Source organism: Mandrillus leucophaeus, unplaced genomic scaffold (genome assembly GCF_000951045.1).
Source record: "Mandrillus leucophaeus isolate KB7577 unplaced genomic scaffold, Mleu.le_1.0 Scaffold96, whole genome shotgun sequence".
Taxonomy (NCBI): domain Eukaryota; kingdom Metazoa; phylum Chordata; class Mammalia; order Primates; family Cercopithecidae; genus Mandrillus; species Mandrillus leucophaeus.
The window spans coordinates 3,403,971-3,424,098 of NW_012110474.1; the positions used below are offsets into that span (position 1 = coordinate 3,403,971).

A 20,128-nucleotide genomic window follows, 5' to 3' on the forward strand; every position below is an offset into this window, starting at 1 on the left:
TTTTTTTTTTTTTTTTTTTTTTTTTTTTTTTTTGAGACACAGCCTTGTTCTGTCACCCGGCTGGAGTACAATGGCACGATCTCAGCTCACTGTAACCTGGGTCTCCCAGGTTCAAGCAATTCTCCTGCCTCAGCTTCCCGAGTACCTGGAATTACAGGTGCCCACCACCACACCTAGCTAATTTTTGTATTTTTAGTAGAGATGAGGTTTCACCATGTTGGCCAGGCTGGTCTCAAACTCCTGACCTCAGGTGATCTGCCCGCCTCGGCCTCCCAAAGTGCTGGGATTACAGGCGTGAGCCACCATGCCCAGACTAGAGTCTTTTAAGTAAGTGTGGAGAGGGTCTCATGCAGTTGCCATTTCAAATCAAGGTCTTAGATTTCTGGGTTTTTTTGCATACAGATGGCGGTTTTAACACAAACCAGTTCTGGTCACGTCTGGAGGGGAGGAAAACAACCCACAATTCAAATCTGATTTTTTTAAAAGAGCGAAAGAGATGAATTAGGGATAGAATCCAGGATAGATTGGAAAGGAACTGAATTAAGCTAGAAAAAATACGTACAGGGAAAGGCTAAGGACTAAATCGGAGGTGAGGGGAATTCATGGGCCAAAAAAAAAGCCTATGCTGTTGCATTTTGTAAATGACTATTACGAAGTATTTTCTTTCCTTGATCTCATTTAAAGGTGGTACTTTGGAAAACTTGGCCGAAAAGATGCTGAGCGACAGCTATTGTCCTTTGGAAACCCAAGAGGTACCTTTCTTATCCGCGAGAGTGAAACCACCAAAGGTAAGATAACGAGTTGAAGAAGTTGGCTTGTCATTCAAATCTGTGGACTAGTCAGAGGGGATGAAAGGCTTATCTCTAATGTACAAGGATTTTAAAATGGCACATATCCTCCCTGCCTTATGAGTGGAGTCCTGTTTTCAGTCTTGCCTCCAGGCTCTAGAACTGCAGACAGCACCAAAAGAACTACAGAGGCTCCAAATCAAGACCTTCCTCCTGAAGCAGGCTGGGGGCAGCTTTACTGCTCCGGGCACACAAGATCATAGAATTTTCAGAAGTCCTTTAGAATTTCGATTTTCTGAAACTCTTAGTTCCTCGGGTGCCAGTCATACGGGTTGTTTTTGCTTTCCTTTTGTTTTTTAAATAACTGAGGACTTCACTTCTCTGCCTCCAACTGTTGGACTTTTCATTATTTAACCACTCATTACAGCCCACAAGAGGAGATAGGTCAAGGAAGAAAAGAGTAGGGGCCTCTAGCTTAATCCACCAGATTATCTGTTCCTGTGGAAAGTGTTGTAAAACAGAAGCTTGGAGCTCACTTCTAGAGAAACAAGCCTTAGATTTCTTTTGCACATGCTGCCGCTACCTCCCCGTATGCCCCTGGGTAGAGAAGACAGGGGAAGCAAACTCAGCCGTGCATCGTGGTCCTTCTCTCTACCCTGGAGGGAAGGAGTGTCGGAATTGAGTCTACGCTGTATTATACAACAAGGGTGACTGAACAGTGTGTTTAAGAAAAATATCCAGGAAGCTTTCAGTCTCAAGGGCAGAATTATTTTACTGCTAATATCTTCTGACATTTGCAGGACATCAAGAAGCATCTTCTTCCTGTTACTGAGTGGAGATGCTGTGTGTGTGTGTACATGTGTGTGTGTATCCTTGGTAATTATTAATCAGAGTCAAGAAAATGAGGCCTAAAAAGCAAGCTAATAGTCTAAATGACTGGAGCTGCTAATGCTTTGCTTGTTTACCAGGTGCCTATTCACTTTCCATCCGTGATTGGGATGATATGAAAGGAGACCACGTCAAACATTATAAAATTCGCAAACTTGACAATGGTGGATACTACATTACCACCCGGGCCCAGTTTGAAACCCTTCAGCAGCTTGTACAACATTACTCAGGTAACCTGAATTCTAACTGCCTGCTAACCATGTGGATGCTGGAGGGAGTGGATAGGCCCAGAGCAGGAAAGTGGAAAGGGTAAAACTAATTATGTACAAAATCACTCCTAGAATATGTTTCCTTTGCCAGCCCTTAATGGTGGGACTTGGCTGAATAGGTTCTATTGCTGTTGTTCTGCTGTCCAAAGATCCTATAATATTTTTGTTTCCCAAGTAGAAAGCAATAGGTTAAATTGTAAAAGTTGTTTGTCTTTTTATCTTCATCCTAAAATACTTCAAGTTGTCTTTTCCCATTCCCCCTGCATTGCATATGAGGAAGGAGTCTCTCGGAGGGCGCTTACATGGGGACTCCTACAAGGAATACTGGCTTTCCACCATCACTTTACACTCAGCACTGTTGCAGGAATAGCTGCACGTACATTTCATTCTCATGCAAGCCATTTATCATGTTCCCCACCAATACTGCTGTTTCCTAACTAGACTTAGACTTACACGACCCATAGCTCTTAGATCTATTACGTCGTCTTGTGTTAAATTAAACTTTTAAAACGCACATCAGTCTCTATCCTAACACTCAGATATCACCATTATTTTGTTTCTGAAAACATACAAATATTAGGTGTGCAGTTTATACATTTTATCAAAGACTGTGGTTTTATGTGCAATTGTTAAAATGATTGCTTTCTTTCCTAGATTAGCAAGTATTATATACCACTATATAATACATGTTCACATGTGCCTGTAGATATAGGTGCACATATACAGACACATGTCTATATCCTATTAAGCCTAGAGGTTTTTTTTTTCGTGTGACCCATTTCTCCATTTTCTATTGTTCTCCAGGACAAAGGCAAGACTCAAAAGATAGTGTACGATTTTCTTCTACTATTGCTCTGTGCACAATCATTGAAATATGTATGTATAATTTTTGGCATGAAAAAGCAATCTTTCAAAAATGACAATAAGAAATGTCTGTTGATCCCTGGCACTAATGAACAATAGAACATATTCACAGCACTTGCAGTACTAGTTGATTATGGCATTGGCTAACTTGGTTTATGTGGATTCTAATGAAACATTTGGGAGAAACGGAACAGAATATCTCCCTGAGCTTAAGTGATATACTCAAAATGCCTGCATGTTGTAAGGATTTTTCAAATGCTGAAATATATTTCATTACAGCCAAACATCAGCAGGATCCCCAGGGTTTGGATCATTTGAAAATACTGTGTTCGAAAGGGCACCTTAATAACATTGTAGAGCTGGAAGGAAGGAGGAGATGTGAACAATAGACACTTTTTTTAATCTCGGGGAAAAAAATCCATCTCACGTTAGGCTTGTTTTTATATTGGCTTTCCCTCTTCCCTCTTTCTCTCTCACACAATAAAATGCCTTTGAAATATTGACACATAAATAATTTCCTACCTAAACATCTCAGAGCCTGATTCCATCAAAAAGAAAGGAGTAAAAAGCAAGTTACAGCCCAGCAGCACATCTGCTTTCCCTGGTTCCGGGGGCTGCCGGGAGGGAGCGGGAGGGAGCGGGGGTCTGTCCGCCTCCCAGGGCAGGCTCTGTCAGCTTTTGTCACTCCCTGATTTCTTATTCTTTGTTACCTTTTTTCGCCTGACTGATTTTTACTTGGCATTTAAGTTCTCCTTAGCACTGCCAGACTCTAAAAGGTTATATTCTTTTTAAAAAAGAAGAGAAAGAAAGAAAGAAGACAAAGAGAAAAAAAACCTCCGAGTGATAACTACTTTTTCCCTTTTTTTTTTTTGTAAAGAATACATTTTTTTCACATCTTGAATTTCTGTGAATTTTAGTTTCCATTCTTTCTCCTTTCAAACCAGACACCTAAATTATACATTGAAGACTGGTAAAAGGTGGTTTTTTTTTTTTTTTTTTTTAATGGAAAATATCAAAGCAGCAGCCCAGGAGTATCTGATTTGGTGGAATGGAATCAGTTAGAAAGCCAAAGAAATCACTAAAAAAAGTGACTTCTTTTTTTTCCCCATCACTTACAATCTTCAGCCTTACTAGTTTATGACAGTTTAATGTTCTGTAGAAGAATCCTCCACTAAAGTTATAATTTTAAATATAGTCATGTAGACAGATCCCTAATCCCCTGGGTAATCTAGATACTAAAGGTGGGGAGGAACAGTCATGTTGACATTCTTTAATCCAAAACCATTTTTTGAAATTAGTAAGGATGCTTTCAGCATTCCCAAAAACATGTTATGAGCACATTGAGCTGAAAACGTTTTTCTTACCCAGTGAGTACAGAAACCAAAGCAGCCTGTGTGTATATCTATGTATAGACTGTATCGTACCTGGGCTTATGGAGTAGTCTAAATTTAAAACGTCCTCTATTCTACCTCCAATGAAAATGTTTCTGTGTGTGGCATCTGATCTTCCACCGTGTGTGTGGTCGTCTGCTGGTGTAGCGCTGTGTGCTGCTGGTGTTCCACAATGTGTGTGGTCGTCTGCTGGTGTAGCACTGTTTGAGGAGCACTGTGCGCCGCTCGTGTGGGTTTACACTTAGGAGTGTTGTCATTACATGTGTTCTGCTCTTCTCTCCCTCTCCTGCCCCTGCCCTGCTCCATCAGAGAGAGCTGCAGGTCTCTGCTGCCGCCTAGTAGTTCCCTGTCACAAAGGGATGCCAAGGCTTACCGATCTGTCTGTCAAAACCAAAGATGTCTGGGAAATCCCTCGAGAATCCCTGCAGTTGATCAAGAGACTGGGAAATGGGCAGTTTGGGGAAGTATGGATGGGTATGCTGAGACTCAATTACTCTATTATTAGCTTCCCCGTTTGGGAAATCCCAAACACCAAAGATGGAAGGTGAAAATAAAGACTGTGTGACCGGGAAGAAAGTTTGAATTCCTAATAGTGGGGAATAATAATTTCAATTTTGGTTTTAACATTCTGGAATTTCTAAAAAAAAAGATAGTAAGTGGGCAAAACTGGCAAATGGCTCAAGTTGTACTATTACATGACTCTCAATTCATAAACCAGCAAATGGTCCAAGGAATGTTCCAGCTGCCATAAAATGTCTTGCCCTTCATTTCCAAAAGTAAATATTTGTTAAGTGTCGTCCTAACGGGCAAGTCACCTTCCATCTTTCCTAGTGCATGCGTAATTATGGATTATAAGGACTGTGTTTTCTTTATTAATTCCCTTTCCTGTAGAGAAAGCTGATGGTTTGTGTTTTAACTTAACTGTGATTGCATCAAGTTGTACCCCACAAACTTCTGGATTGGCTAAAGATGCTTGGGAAGTTGCACGTCGTTCGTTGTGTCTGGAGAAGAAGCTGGGTCAGGGGTGTTTCGCTGAAGTGTGGCTTGGTAAGGCAGAGGGCACATTTTGTTTTGGCTGCATCTCAAAGCCGATTAAAAGGATGGTTTTGAACAAAAATGCACACACAGCCATTGGGACAAAGACACTTAACCTGGATAACTAGACAGGCACAGACCATCCAGATTTTCAGAATATGCTGATACCTTGCTGTGCTCATCTGTCCTACTTCATGTGGTTAATTAAGGCACCCGCAGAACAGGAAACCAGTACACTACGAATCTGGTGTTTCCTCTTCCTAAGAAATGGGAAGGTAAGATACTGTATATGGGCAACCATAAGAAAGACCGTGGGCATTTTGCTCAATGGGCCTGGATTTGAATCCTTACTAGCTAATTAACCATAAATAAGGGCATATTTAACTCCTTTAAGCCTCAGTTTTTTCTTCTGTAAAATTGGAATGATACTTTTTTGTTGTTGTTGAGATGGAGTCTTGCTCTGTCGCTAGGCTGGAGTGCAATGGCGTGATATCAGCTCACTGCAACCTCCGCCTCCCGGGTTCAAGCAATTCTCCTGCCTCAGCCTCCCAAGTAGCTGGGATTACAGGTGCCTGCCACCACGCCCGGCTAATTTTTTGTATTTTTAGTAGAGGCGGGATTTCACCATGTTGGCCAGGATGGTCTCGATCTCTTGACCTGGTGATCTGCCCGCCTCGTCCTCCCAAAGTGCTGGGATTACAGGCGTGAGCCACCATGCCCGGCCAGAATGTACTTATTTTATAGGATTATTTCTAGGATTACATGGGTTAATATGTTTAAAGTCCCTTGCAGATAGTAGATACTCAGTAGACATACATACTTCTCTCTATTTGATTGTCATTGATAAGGCTGGCTGCACTGGGCCTTTGTAATTTCTTTTATAGCCCTTTTGGGTCAGTTGCAGCTTTGCTTAGAAACAATTCATGGATTTAGGCCCCACTCAAAAACCTGTTTCAGTGAAACAATATTGATACTTATGGAATCCTCCATCTTCCTTCCTCAGAGCTCATTCAAAACAGTATTGATCAGTACCCTTTGCTATGTGTGGGTACAGATCTTTAGGTGTAGTCTGCATTAAAAGAGTTAATACAGGTGGCCAGACGCAGTGACTCATGCCTGTAATCCCAGCACTTTGGGATGCCAAGGCAGGTAGATCCCCTGAGGTCAGGAGTTCGAGACCAGCCTGACCAACATGGAGAAACCCTGCCTCTACTAAAAATGCAAAATTAGCTGGGCATGGTGTCACATGCCTGTAATCCCAGCTACTCGGGAGGCTGAGGCAGGAGAATCGCTTGAACCTGGGAGGCAGAGGTTACGGTGAGTAGAGATCGTGCCATTGCACTCCAGCCTGGGCAATAAAAGCGAAACTCCGTCTCAAGAAAAAAAAAAAAAAAGAGTTAATACAGTTAAAGCACTTAAAACATATAGCCCAGCAAGTGATAAGTACTACAAAGATATATGTAGGTAAGTAGGTGGATAAATAGGTAATAGACAGACATACACATATATATGTATGAGTTAGCTAGTTTAATAAATCCACAGTATTGTGTCCATCTCTCTCTGGACTTTATCTCAAGTATCATAAAATATATGACCTCCTTCTTCCTCATTCACCCTCGAATAATAGAGGATATTAGTCAAATTACTCACACAATCACAGAGAATTGGACCCTGTAAGAAAATTTGTTTTCAAATTTTACAGATATCAACTTTAAATCATGACATATCCTGTTCACATTTTGTTTCCCAATAAACACAAGATGACATGCCCAGCAGAATTGGGATGGGTGTCTATGCAATTAATGAGGTTTGCATTACAGAGGAAGATTTTAATGTATTTAAAATGTTGGGTGCTGAGTCTTAAATAGCAAAGATCACCTATAAATCACCAAATTTCCCATGAATGCTTAGTGGGCAGATATTTTATGAAGTTTAAATGAACTTTTCTTTAAGCCACTTGTTTTTTCATAATTTATATTTTGTAGGTTGCATGTTGTAATTGTATGAACATGTCTTTAACAGGATAATAAAACTCCAATTTACAGAATCCTTAAATTCCAAAGTCAGTTATATTAAATATAAAAATCTTAATTTAAAGCAGTCTTCTTTTTCAAATAGAAAATAATCTAAATTAGCAGATTGTTTCCCCTTTATACAGTTATTCCTCAACATCACAGGTCTAATAATGGAATACACATGGAACCTAGGTGTGGGTTTGTTTTTTTAATGCTGGGCTGAAAGAGACCCAAAAGATAATCCAATTCCATTCCTGTATTTTACAGATGAGGTTAACTGATGACAATCATAATCCAGGCCTTGCCTTCAGATTTGCTAGGTTTTCTTTAACATGCTAAATTTAAATATCTCTGTTCCCTCTCAGCTGCTGTTTAATTTCCCCTGTCTACCTACCTGATGGAAGCCATTGTTCTTGTGGCTAGCCATCAGTAAAGCTGAGGAATTTGCCTTACCTGGTTGAAGTATTGGCAAGCAGACTGTGAGCTCCTTGCCAGTGCTTATCAGCACGCTCGGCACACCTGTACAAGGACTCAGTCAAGTAACTTGTCCATTGCAGACATTGAAAGTCTAAAGGTAATTTCCAGACATCCTTATGTGGTGCCATATTTTTAAATGGCACACCCCATAAACTTAAATAATCTAATTTCTTCCATGCCCACTGTACTCCCTAAGGGACAGCTATTAGATGGTCAGGCCTGTTCCAAGCCCTGGACTTTCATCACTGTAAACAGCGGTCCAGAGCTTTTGGTATAAATGTGTAATCATATGACTGCACCAAAAAAAGCCAGAGTGGAAAGCCAGAGTGGTATATATTCAAAATTTTAAAACATTTTAATGAATTATAAATTTTAATATAGCCATCCTTGCCATCCCCACAAAGAAACACATTTTTTCTGTTAAAATACTTGACAGAGTCCTTGCAATTGAATGTCTTTGTTCAACAAAAACTGTATTAAGTGTTTTAAATTTAAAATCTAATTTTATGCAAATAGCTGGTGGTCAAAACCCTCTTTTTCCATCAACAGAAGATCTTTGGTTTGACTTCATGTTCTGGGATGTTTGTAGGTACCTGGAATGGAAACACAAAAGTAGCCATAAAGACTCTTAAACCAGGCACAATGTCCCCCGAATCATTCCTTGAGGAAGCACAGATCATGAAGAAGCTGAAGCACGACAAGCTGGTCCAGCTCTACGCAGTGGTGTCTGAGGAGCCCATCTACATCGTCACCGAGTATATGAATAAAGGTTGGGCAAAGCCTCTCCTGTCTCCAGCATACAGTGCCTTAAGGGGTTGTTTGAGGGAGAGAAATGGAGGCTTCTTACTTGCTTCTTTTCTAGTTTCTGCCTGGGTCAAGTATTCCCATTAGGAACCACCAGTTATGCACTCATTAATGAAAACATTTTTAAAAACATACCAACCTTGAGTTTGCCCCGCCCCAAATCCTTGTGAAATGTCAAATGCCTTTTACATGTTATGTGTGTCAGAAATTCAAGCTCCTCTCCATAATTAAAACATTCATTTTTAATATCAGGTGGTACAGAGGGTTATGATAGTTTGCTGTTATTTTGAATGTAGTAGCTTTTGTTGCATTTCCTTTTGGCAGGGCTAAACAATTAATATCAGACACTGCTCTCTAAGCTAAGTTTAGTCTCCATCATTTGAACATCTTATTTTTTTTTCCAGCTCTCTTCTTAGTCAGATGATGAATTACATGCTTTCACAGACCACATTTATTCTCACATTCTCTCCCCCACAACCCCTCTGTCTTTCTAATCAAACCAGCATTGTTGGGGATAAGACCAGAGATCATTTTGTTTTGGAAAAATAGATGAACCAAACAAGAAACAGTCTTGAAAGGCAATACATTGTACATCAGAGGATACCAGTGTAATTTTTCTTTTCCATGTACTTTCTTTTAAAATATAATGGAAATTTTTTTTCTGGCAAACTGTTTTTTGTCCTTTGTATCCAGGGTTATTTTGTAAATAACTTTGTGATTAAAGCATAAAATATCACTGATGACCATCATAAGCCTCCACCTTCTGCAAATGATTATCCCTGCCTTGTTGTGTTATACTAGTGGCTCTGAAGCTTCCAATGTTTTGTTTCAGATGTCTGATTTAAGGCTTGGCTGGCTATGATCTAATTAAGGGGAACCATCTGCCCCGCCCAGATTCTTCAGATTGTCTTTTCTTGATTCAAAATCTGTAAATAAGCTAAGCTACTGAGTCTCAGACTTTACCTTGTATTATTAGAATCACCTGTAGGGCTTCTTAAAACCCAAGTTTCTGGACCCAACCTTCAAAGTTTCTGATTTCCTCGATCTGGGATGGGACCTGAGAATTTGCGTATCTAACAAGTTCCCTTGTGTTGTTGTAGCTGCTAGTCCCAAGACCACAGCTTTGGACCACTCAGCTGGGCTGTATTTTCCCCACATCCATTCTTTGTGCAGGGGTGATTTGAGAATGGGATTGAAGAGGTGCGGTTCTTCATAGGTTCCTCTTTATGACATAAAGGGAGATTGAGTCCCATTTCTTCTAGTTTTATCAAATATATATTGTTGTTCCTAGAAATGGAATTAATGCTGTTTGTTTTTAAAAGGTAAAACTGTTACTTCTCCATGCATATACGTTTTTCTACCCTGCTTTTTTATATAAATCTTCCCCCCCCGCCATGGATGGCATTATTCCATTTGACTACCTTATTACTTTTAATAAGAAAACCAAATACAGCTCTCCACTGGGAGTTATCTTTCAAAGTAAATTGAAATGATTTTATGTTTTGTTCATAGGAAGTTTACTGGATTTCTTAAAAGATGGAGAAGGAAGAGCTCTGAAATTACCAAATCTTGTGGACATGGCAGCACAGGTAAGCCCTGCAGGGTAACTTGATGTGCCATAGGTTTAATGACGTGTAAGTACATTGGGTCATGGTGTAACATGTCCTGTTCCCTGGGTTTCCACAGGTGGCTGCAGGAATGGCTTACATCGAGCGCATGAATTATATCCATAGAGATCTGCGATCAGCAAACATTCTAGTGGGGAATGGACTCATATGCAAGATTGCTGATTTCGGATTGGCCCGATTGATCGAAGACAATGAGTACACAGCAAGACAAGGTGGGCACTTGAATGACAATGGCTCGTGATCACAGCCATGAGAACAGTCACTTACCGCACGGCCCTTCCTTCCTCCTTACCTTCCCTTCCTTCAGAAAATACCTGAAATGTCATTCGTCAGCTGGGTTTGGACTCCTTGATCTGGCAGGAATTTGACAGCTCTGCAGGTGGGAGACTGTTGTGGGCCGAGTGGAGGAATGAGATATTGGTTTTTGGTGGGTGGGTGGGTGGGTATTGGTATTTGCTGCTGTGGTCCTCTTGGCTCATGCTGGTCTCCTCACAGCATCTAGGCCTAGGATACTCTGGTTTTGGAGAAAGAAGGCTGGGGAAAGCCAAGGGATCATCAAGTTTTAGTTCATCGTTCAATCAGTCTGTGTCCTAGCAGAAAGCAGAAGGCATGTTCAAATTAGAGAAGTTAAGAAATGAGTTTTTTACAAAGGTATAGGCAGGGTTTCAGAAAGCCAACAGAGCATGGTGCAGTATCTCGGAGCCTGTAACAGCAACAGAACCAAAGCCTCAAAGGCAAGGGGGCAGAGAAGTGGGCACAAGAAGTCAGAATAGACCACTGCACAGAGAGGGCCTCCTCAGTAGAGAGAGATGGCAGGAATGGATCTGGGGACTCATACCCAACCCCACTCTTTAGCCCACTTCCAGGTCTTCTACCAGACCCAACCAGAAGTAGAGGTCACAGGAACTCAGGGATGAATCCTTATGGGTCCAGAGCAGGGAGAGGGAGAGTGGAGAGAGGAGTTAGAAAGACTATAGATGGTAACAGCATAGTTCCTCGAAAATCTCCACCTCCTTTCATCATCTCCTTCATCCCACCCTCTGCAAAAATTTCTATCAATTAGCCTTTAAGTGAAATATATCAATTCAGCAGCCATTCCAGTGAGGCGGCTTTTCGGGTGCTATTAGAGCACCAGATACTAGAAAGGAGTTTTTAGGAATATTTTCTTTGTTTCTGGATACTTGCAAAGTGGTCACCAGGTAAAACTGTGGGACTAAGTATGCAGTTTGCAATCGAATATAGGCTCCTCATGTAGAACATAATGTTTATAACTGGAGCAGGGGGGAACTTTCATTGTTGGTATTTTTAACCAAAGCCTAGTCATCCCAAGCAAAGCCGAGCAGTGACTGGAATGTATTACAGGGTGGTGCTTTCTACTGCATTTCATAATGGCCACCTCTGGAGTCCTTTTCTTTCTCTTTCTCTTTCTCTTTCTCCTCCTTCTCTTGCCCCTGTTCCTCCTCCTCTTGATTCTTTAATTTCATGCCAATTATCCTCTCCCTTCATTTGACTCTAAGAATGGAAGCATTCTTAGCAGTCTCAAGTGATGAGGAAAAATGTTAAACTAAGACCCTGGCTGCTACCGATACTGTCCAAATGCTGAATTACATGTCGGTCAGACAGCTCAGCTATTTGAATTTCCCCAACACGTGGCAGTTCTTGTCCTGGAGCCAAATGCCCACACAGCAAGCTTGCCCGTGTGTTATACACACACATACACCCCCGGTGCTGGGCCAGATGGCGTGCTGTATCTCTAATCAAAGGCGCGCTGCAGCTTTGATTGGCACTGGCCGTCCAGAGAGGAATGTGCATGTGATTTTGAGGCGAGGGAGCCGAGAGGACCTGAGTGCCAGTGGATCTGAGACTTGCCCTGAATGAGGGACTTTATCCTGAGGCAAGTCTGTCAGATCCAGCTCCTTAGACTTGGAAGGAGAGTGGGCGAAGGTTGTGAGACATGAATATTTGATTAAGGAAAGGGCTAGAATAGAGCCGTGTGCTCACCCTTCTGTGTGTGAATTGAGTTTTTCCCCTTTTCCTGGACTTTGGACTCTCTGGGGTTTGTGGTTAATGCTCATGAACCATGGGTAAATGAGAAGGTTGCCAGGCCAGGTGCCAGGGGTGCTGTTAACAGTGTTAACAGGGCCTGGGGGTTTAGTCCACACCTTACTCACTGGAGTGAGGCTCCTCAGGCTGTGGCCCTGGGTGATTGGCACCCTCGCTGATTCCCCTCCCATCAGGCTGCTGCCCTCAGCCTGGCCCCGAACTGTTCCTCTGCATTAGCTGTCCTGATTGCCCTTCTGCCGGCTGCCCAGCTCCACCATCGTGTCCCCAGGTGCCATCAGAGCCCCTTTCAAAAGGCCAACCTTGTAGCCTTTGTACTGCATTTCCTTACTTAATTTCCAAATCTAGGGTCCCATCCTTCCTTCTTCAAACATTTTTCTTCTTTCCTCCCTTTTCCAAACACCTTCAAATCCATGCCAAACACTGGAAAGAGAGAAGGAAGAAGTAAGTGAACTGGAGAACTGAACTGGGCGGGGGGAAAGCGAAGCTTGCGGGGGGTCCCAGGATGTCCAAGGAGAATAAAAGAAATGCTGTCCCGCAGCAGAGGGGTAGGAAGTGGCAGAGCCATTTATCAAATACCTTCCAGGTACCAGGCCGGAGGGGAAACGTGAGGACCAGGCAGGGAAACAATAGGAATAGACTCAGAGGGGTTAAGTAACTTCTACAAAGTCACACAGCTAGTAAAAGAGCAGAGCCAGGATTTGAATCCAGATATGGCTGGCCCTGTTGCATCTACCATCTTAAGTTATGCCGACTGCTGCTCATCAAGTCAGTGATACAGACAACTGAAAATCAAGCTGGAGAGGATTAGCCATGCATCCCCTTTCCCCTGTATTTTATGGGGCTGTTTTTAAGGAGCACCTTCTAGTGTGCCTGTGTGAGGGAGTTGGAGAGACCTTCCTTTTCCAGCACGGGGACAACCCAGCTGTTTATCAAATTCCTCCCGAGGGCCCACCCTGCCCCGGCCGCTTTACGAGGCAGAAAGGGCCTGGTGTGTATCTGCTGGTGTACTCTGCAGATGGCATGTGTGCTGCGTGCTGGAGTTTCTGCGGGGAATTAATCAGCTCCTCCAGACAGCTGGTCCGCGTGCCTAATAATATTTGCAAGTCGGGTTTTATGTTACCCACAGGCCACAGCCATGCTGCATCTTGATGATGAGAATGCAGGCGGCATTCAGAAACATGCGCCAAACACAGATATTTTAGGACCATGAATGACAGTTGTTTTCAAAACAGTTGTGAGTTTCCCATCTCAGGGCGCACTGAAATATCTGTCACCCCTCGGGCAGATGAGGTGGCATTGCATAGGGCACAAGCAGAATTGGAGTGTGGAGCCGGGTTCCACAGTCCTTCCTGTGCTCCTTGCTTCCCACCACCCCAGCTACCCAGGACTGAGCAGCAGCCCATGTCAGGGAGGAGGTCAAGGCCAGGCCCTGAGCCTGTGAGGATGGCCTTCCACTGACAGCACTCTAGAAGCAACTAGAAATTTGGAGGGATTGCTTATTCTCTATTACCTGGGCATCTCACTCAGTTACAGCAGATGGTTTTTCTTTAGTTATAAACACTTTGCTAAATTCTGCCCAATCAGAGTCTCTAAATAATGCCAACATCAGTTATTTGAGTGCCTTGTCAATGAAAGGGACTTTATTAGGAGCTACCGATATCAAGAAGCCTAAGACTGCACAGGTCAGTCAGCAAGCATGAGGAGGAACACGTGGGGCATTGTTGAAATCAGATGGAACCAGGTTTGATATCCAGCTGTACCACCTGACGATCTGGGGCCTTAGGCAAGTTATTTAACTTTTGCATACCTCAGTTTACTCATCTGTAAAATGGAAAGACATTTTGTCTGCTGTGTGCATTTTTGCAAAGATTAAGTGAAACAATGCATGTAAAGTGCTTAACAGGGTACCCAGCACATAGTGATAAATGTTGCTTGTTACTATTGGTATATCTGGTACAACACTAAGTTCTTGGGGAATAAACAAATGAGTGAATGGATTGTAGATACAATGGAAAGTCTGAAACACTATTCAGGAAAGGGAGAGAAAAATCAAAGATAATTCCCAAGTAGTCAAATGCAGGTGATCATGAGAATGGCATTACCAATAATAGAAATGAGTGACTTGGGAAGATCTTACCTTCAAGAAAGAGGATACATTTGGGTTTTTATCTATTAAGCTTGAGATGGTTGTGGTGGTCCTCCAAGCCCAGACAAATGAGCTGGGGTGCCCTCACTGGGTGTCACTGCCACAGCTGGGCCCTCAGCCTTCCAGCCGTCCCCTAAGGTCTAGTCACGGCTGCCTCCCTACCCTAGCACTACATCTTCCTCCCGGAATCATTCCAGAGCTCACCACAGGCACCACAAGGAGCTACTGTCCATCTTCTTGTCCGTACACTTCCATACCACACCTGTCTCCTGTGACCCCCGACATAGGCGGATGTCACAAGCCTTGCTTCTGGAAGTTCACAGCCCCTCCGGCCATCACTTCCTTCAGAGATCACACAAGCAGATGAGAAGCAGTGGGAAAATTCTCTGCAGACTCTAGTTTTTTCTTCATGAGCTTTCAGTGCCGACTAATGTTGATTTAAACCTAACAAGTTCAGACAGACGTGGCTGTGTGTAAGCATAACTTCCTTTTGTGGATACCTTTTTATTCTTTATTGAGCTGTAACACACATACAGTAAAATGAACAAATCTGAAGTGTGCAGCCCGATGAATTTTTACATACACGTATGCCCCTGAATCCACCCCGAAGATAAAGAGACAGAATACTTCCAGCACCCCAGAAGACCTCTTATTCCCACTCCCAGTCAGTAACCACCCCCACAAATAGCCTTTTTTCCACTCTTTTCACCATAGATTGGTAAGTTTTGCCTGTAAATGAACATCACAGACATGAATCCTATAGTATTACTCTTGTGTCTGGTTTCTTTCCCATTCTTATGTCTGTGAGATTCTTCCATATTGCTGCATGGAACAGTAGTTCTCTTCATGGCTGGGTAGTATTCCGCTGTACAAATACATCACAGAGCCTCCATTCTACTGTTGCTGAACATGTGGGGTCATTTCCAAACTGGAACTATTATAAATAAGGGTGCTGTGGTGGTACATACATGTCCTCGTCTCTCTGGGCTGTGTTCTCCAGTGGAATTGCTAGTCACAGGGCAAACCTAGGTTAGCAATTGCAGTTACTCCCTAACAGATTTTGTGGACATATTTTTAAAAAGGAGAATACACACTCAGTGTGTCATTTGCCAGCATTGTTCTTCCCTCTAAGCTGCTAGTGAGGCAGCCTATTGAGACTGAGGAACCAGAGGTTGGACGTTAGGGTCCCTGGCTTTGAATCAGCTCTGTCGCTTACAAGCTTGGTGTCCACAGGCCAGTTATTTAAGCTCTTTGAGCCTCATTTTTATCATTTGTAAAATGGTGATAATAAAAATGATCACCTCACATCATTAGTATGGAACTTACATGGGCTATCTATAAAAGTTCTTTGAGAGTTGTGAAATGTAAAAGTCATCCTTATAACCTCAACTTTTTGTATTTGACATACATTTTCCTTGAAAACAATCTATAAAGTTTTTAAAGAGAATCACTATTAGTAATCAATAGAGAAAAAAATCAGTCTTTCCAGAAGAAATTACCATCTCCCTATTTTATAGCCTGGGCCAGTCAATGGATTTGGGCAGTCACCACTTTGATATACCTGCATGCTCCAAGGGCCCCTCCACCCCAGACACAGCTGGGAGTCACGCATCCGCTGTCCTTGTGTCTGGCCAGCTTGCCTGTTTTCTCGTATTTGCATTCTCTGTTGGGAACTATCCCTGCCTCTGCGCTGCCTCTCTTGTTTTTAATCTTGTGAATTCTGAATATCAGATGGCCCTTCTCAGCATTTTCACCGATGCATGTGCATACACACATCAACACAAGCACACATGAGCACACATACTGCATGAGCACACACACGCTGCCTGAGCACGGCTGGAGCAGTTCTCTCGAGTATCTGTGGAGCCTCTCTTACTGCTTCTCTATAGAAGTGATTTAGTTTAAAGACTAGCAGCAGTACCTTGTAGACACAGAGCACATAGTAGTATTTAATAAATATTTGTTTACAGCAATGGAAATAACCAAGGTCACCAACCCCTCCACACTCTTCTGAGACATACTCTCCTGTTGTCTCAGCAATGTGCATGGCTCTCTCTGGGAATCAAATGCTGTTGTGGCTGCAGGAACCTCCAGAAAGGGTTGTTCATTGCATTAATATTCCTTGCACACTCCAAGATTGTCTTTGGAGTGATGGGAAGCACAGGAGCTTTGCAGCTAGATAAGCCTGTGTTCAAATCCTGACGCCGTATTCCTAGAGCATAAGCTCTGGCCTCTCTGAGCCTCACGTTTCTCATCATAAAATAAGATTGGTGTTGGTTACCTTTAAGGTGATTGTAAGAATTCAAGAAGATAATTAGTAGAAGTTGTTGGTATTCTTCACTTCTTCCAACTCCTCCCCACAACACTTTGGTGTTTTTTTGTTTTGTTCTATTTTGGGTTTCTTCTTCTTCTTCTTCTTCTTTTTCTTCTTCTTTTTTTTTTTTTTTTTTTTAAATAGCTTGACCTCTTTTCTTCTTCCCACACCTCAGTCCCCTCCCAAAGATGGCAGGGCCTGGATTGGTTAAGAGCATGACCCATGAAATCAAAGTGTCTTGGTATAAAACCTAGCATTGCTGCTAATTCACTGTGAGACCTTGAACAAGTTGCTTAACCTCTCTGAGCTTTTATTTCCTCCTCTTAAAACACGGATAATAATAGTTTCTATATCATAGAATTGTTGTATGGCTTCCCTGGGAATAACCATAAAGCAGTTGGCACAAAGCTAACACTGAGCTGATCGTGGTAGCTGGCAATAGTAGTAATAGTGATATTATTATAATATTATTGGTCCAATGGATGCTAATAGTTGTGTTTCTCTCTGTCACATACACACACACACCCCACTTTGGGTTTTCCTGATCCCTCCCATCGGGGCTGCTTCCACATGGAGGCTCTGCCTCTATCGCCCTTTCTCCTGATTTGAATCCTCATGAAGGACAAGAACTGGGGTTGCTGTATGGTTTTGGTTGGTTTGTTTTTACGTTCAAATTAATGAAACAAATGTCAAGGAAACATAATCTTTGGATCTTTGGAATATATATAAAAATAGGAACATTCGGGTCTTTGTATAAGACTGCTGTAAGTTTAGGCTTATGTATTAAATAGAAGAAGAAAAATGTGTCTGTTCAAATGCTCCCAGTATTGGGGGTTTAAATTGAATAGATTATTGTCTGGAGGAAAATTCAAGTATAAATTAGACTACGAAGAATTACTAATTGTTGCAGTTTTCATGTTAATTATTTCATGTTAAAAAATTGTTACCGCATAAATTAACACATTCTTTCATAGAAAACATATTTTAGAAAGATTTGTTACTTTAATAACTCTTTGTGTATTAGAAATCCCAGATGCCTATACTAATTAAATATAATCAGATTTTAGATTCAAAAAGCACAGTAGCCATTTAACACAAACAAGCAGGCAGCTAGGTTGAAAAACACACTCAGAAAGAAGTGGATCCCTGTTTCTTTCGAATTTCGAATTTCACAATCCAGAACTGTGAATTCAATTCCTGTCCTTCCTTTGTATTACGACTGGGGATTATTAGACTCAGAGCGCCAGCTTTCCAGCTCAAGGGCTCCTGCGGAATTATTAATCAGCCGCTTCTGAGGTCCCTGTAATCCGGTGGCAGATCAAGGCTGATCTCGCCATGAGATGCCCTCCCTCTGCCCCCGTCAACACATGAATTTCTTGTCCTCTGTCAACAACAGCATTGCCATTCCCGCACAGTGTGCTGTGACCTGAACAGCAAATGTCAGGAGAGGGAAGGAAAAAAAAAAAAAAAAAAAAACCTTTTTAATTATTGAATTTAATCTAATTCTTCCCATGCTAGAGAAGCAAACCATCCTTTGATGAAAAGCAAACCCTTTAAAATGCAAGCCATTGTCTTAAGCACCGACTAGTGTGTTCCCAACTCAGTGGTGCCGCCATCAAATGACCACGCCAACCCCCGACTCCCCAGCCCACACTGAGAGTCTGTCATCCTGAGGGCTGTCTAGGGAGAGACCCCAGGGGACTTGCCCGACAGAATGCCCTGCCCTCCGAGGTCAGACACGGCTTTCCCGCTGAGCTGAGTCGCATGCCTGAACCACACTGCTTGTAATCAAGCTTCCCGGATCCGAGTTTGGTACACTTCAGTCACTAAGCAGAAAAGCTCCTTCATTTGTATTCTGTCGCTTCAAGCTCTGAGCTTCCACCTCGTTTCTGGGAGGGACTGCTTTGTTTATCTGCTGAGCCACCGTGGAGCTTCGGGGCCCAGATTAATAGTTAGGGGGAGCAGGTCAAATTGGCAGGGAAATGGAGATGAATTGTAGACCGCATCCATTTTCCTCCAGGAAAGGGTGTGTTGAAAGCCAAAGATTAAAATTAAAAGAAAAGGGACTCTAAATCACCCTTTCCTACTACAGTCTCTCTTTAAAGATTAAAACTGTTTCAGGTCGGAGATGGGACCAATTTCTTTCATTCCCACCCTTGGGCAGCTCTGACTCTGCCCAGAGGATACAGATGGACTGGAGGTAAGCAGTGGTCACCTCAAGCCCAGCTTCTTTGCACACCTTTCCCTTTATCTGTGCCGGTCAGTCCCATTGTATATTCTGTGTGAGCATCTCTTTCTCCTTTGTGCTGTTTTGGGCAGAGCCTTTTGGTGGTGGTTTATGAATGGTCAAGAGCAAGTCCTCAGTCTGTGCCGCCCACGTTTCTTAGTAATCATCAAGAAGGAAGCAGATGGTCACCCTCTGTGATTTTAAAGTGTGTAAATAGGAACTGCAGATTGCCATCAAACATCAAAAATGTCATTTGGCTTCCTTGTCTTGCCTTGCTGGCAAAAGGAACTCCCGCATTTGCATCATCTGGGTAATCACAGACACACAGTACGTTTGAAAACTGCACCAGGTTCTGAAGCATCATTTCTTCCAGCCAAAGGAGGGTGCTCAGTGGCATTGCTCTGCTGTCCCCAGGGTGGCTCCCCTATTGGCACACTGTGCCAGATTGAAAGGGGGAACGGTTTGAAAAAGCCACCCCAAAGTGGTACTTGTCTTCTGTGTATCCTCTTATCCTTTGATACCTTCTGAGCTCCCAATCAAACTCCATGACCTCCACCTGTTCCCACACAGCATCCCCCAAACCCAGTGCTGCCCGTGCAGCCTAGCTCGCCACGTGGCAGGAAGTCAGACTGACGCGGGCCCTCTGCCCCTTCTGGGGGTGGCTGGATTCTTGGCATCATTTCTATATTGAACTACATCCCACACATCCATTGATCACTCAGGTGAGTTCCTCTCACCACCCTGGGCAGCAGTGTGCAGATGGTTACAAAGCCCTTGTCTTTTGCTCTGGATTGAAAGTCCACAAACACAGTGTTTATCCTGTTGAAGCTGTGAATCAGAATTTTTATTCTGTTTGTTTTGTTTTGTTTTGTTTTCTCTTTGCAGAGGTAATCAAGTTACAGAATTTTTATTCTGATATTGCTTCCTTTCTGGCTCTTGGAAAACTGGAAGGATAATTGGAATTATTCAGAGCCTCAGTATTCTGGAACAGCAAGCAGGGCTCCTTTTTTCTTCAGTCCCACCCAAGATAACCACTTAAATAAGCCTCCATAACACAGTCTGTACTCCAAGGAAAGTCCCTTTGATGGTTCTCAGATTTCCTTCTTAAAAGGACCAAATACCCATGATTTCAGGAGATGCCCATTAATTTTATTCTCTACTTTTGCATTGCCCCCGTGAGTTAGAGTGGGTTTGTCATTGGTCACCATTGCAAGGGAG

The 20,128-nt window shown here is 42.7% G+C and overlaps 1 protein-coding gene across 4 annotated transcripts in view; it reads left to right on the plus strand.

Moving 5' to 3' along the window:
- FYN (FYN proto-oncogene, Src family tyrosine kinase) overlaps positions 1 to 20,128 on the plus strand; it is a 99,311-nt gene that overhangs the window by 54,855 nt on the left and 24,328 nt on the right. For 2 of the 4 annotated variants that reach the window (XM_011970614.1, XM_011970613.1), the window contains 5 exons: positions 685 to 788; positions 1,757 to 1,906; positions 8,317 to 8,496; positions 10,044 to 10,120; positions 10,218 to 10,371. In XM_011970614.1, coding sequence (XP_011826004.1) covers positions 685 to 788; positions 1,757 to 1,906; positions 8,317 to 8,496; positions 10,044 to 10,120; positions 10,218 to 10,371 — 665 coding nt within the window. Of the gene's footprint in view, positions 1 to 684; positions 789 to 1,756; positions 1,907 to 4,509; positions 4,675 to 5,091; positions 5,248 to 8,316; positions 8,497 to 10,043; positions 10,121 to 10,217; positions 10,372 to 20,128 lie in introns of all 4 variants that reach the window. The other 2 variants (XM_011970611.1, XM_011970612.1) reach the window with 2 other exon arrangements.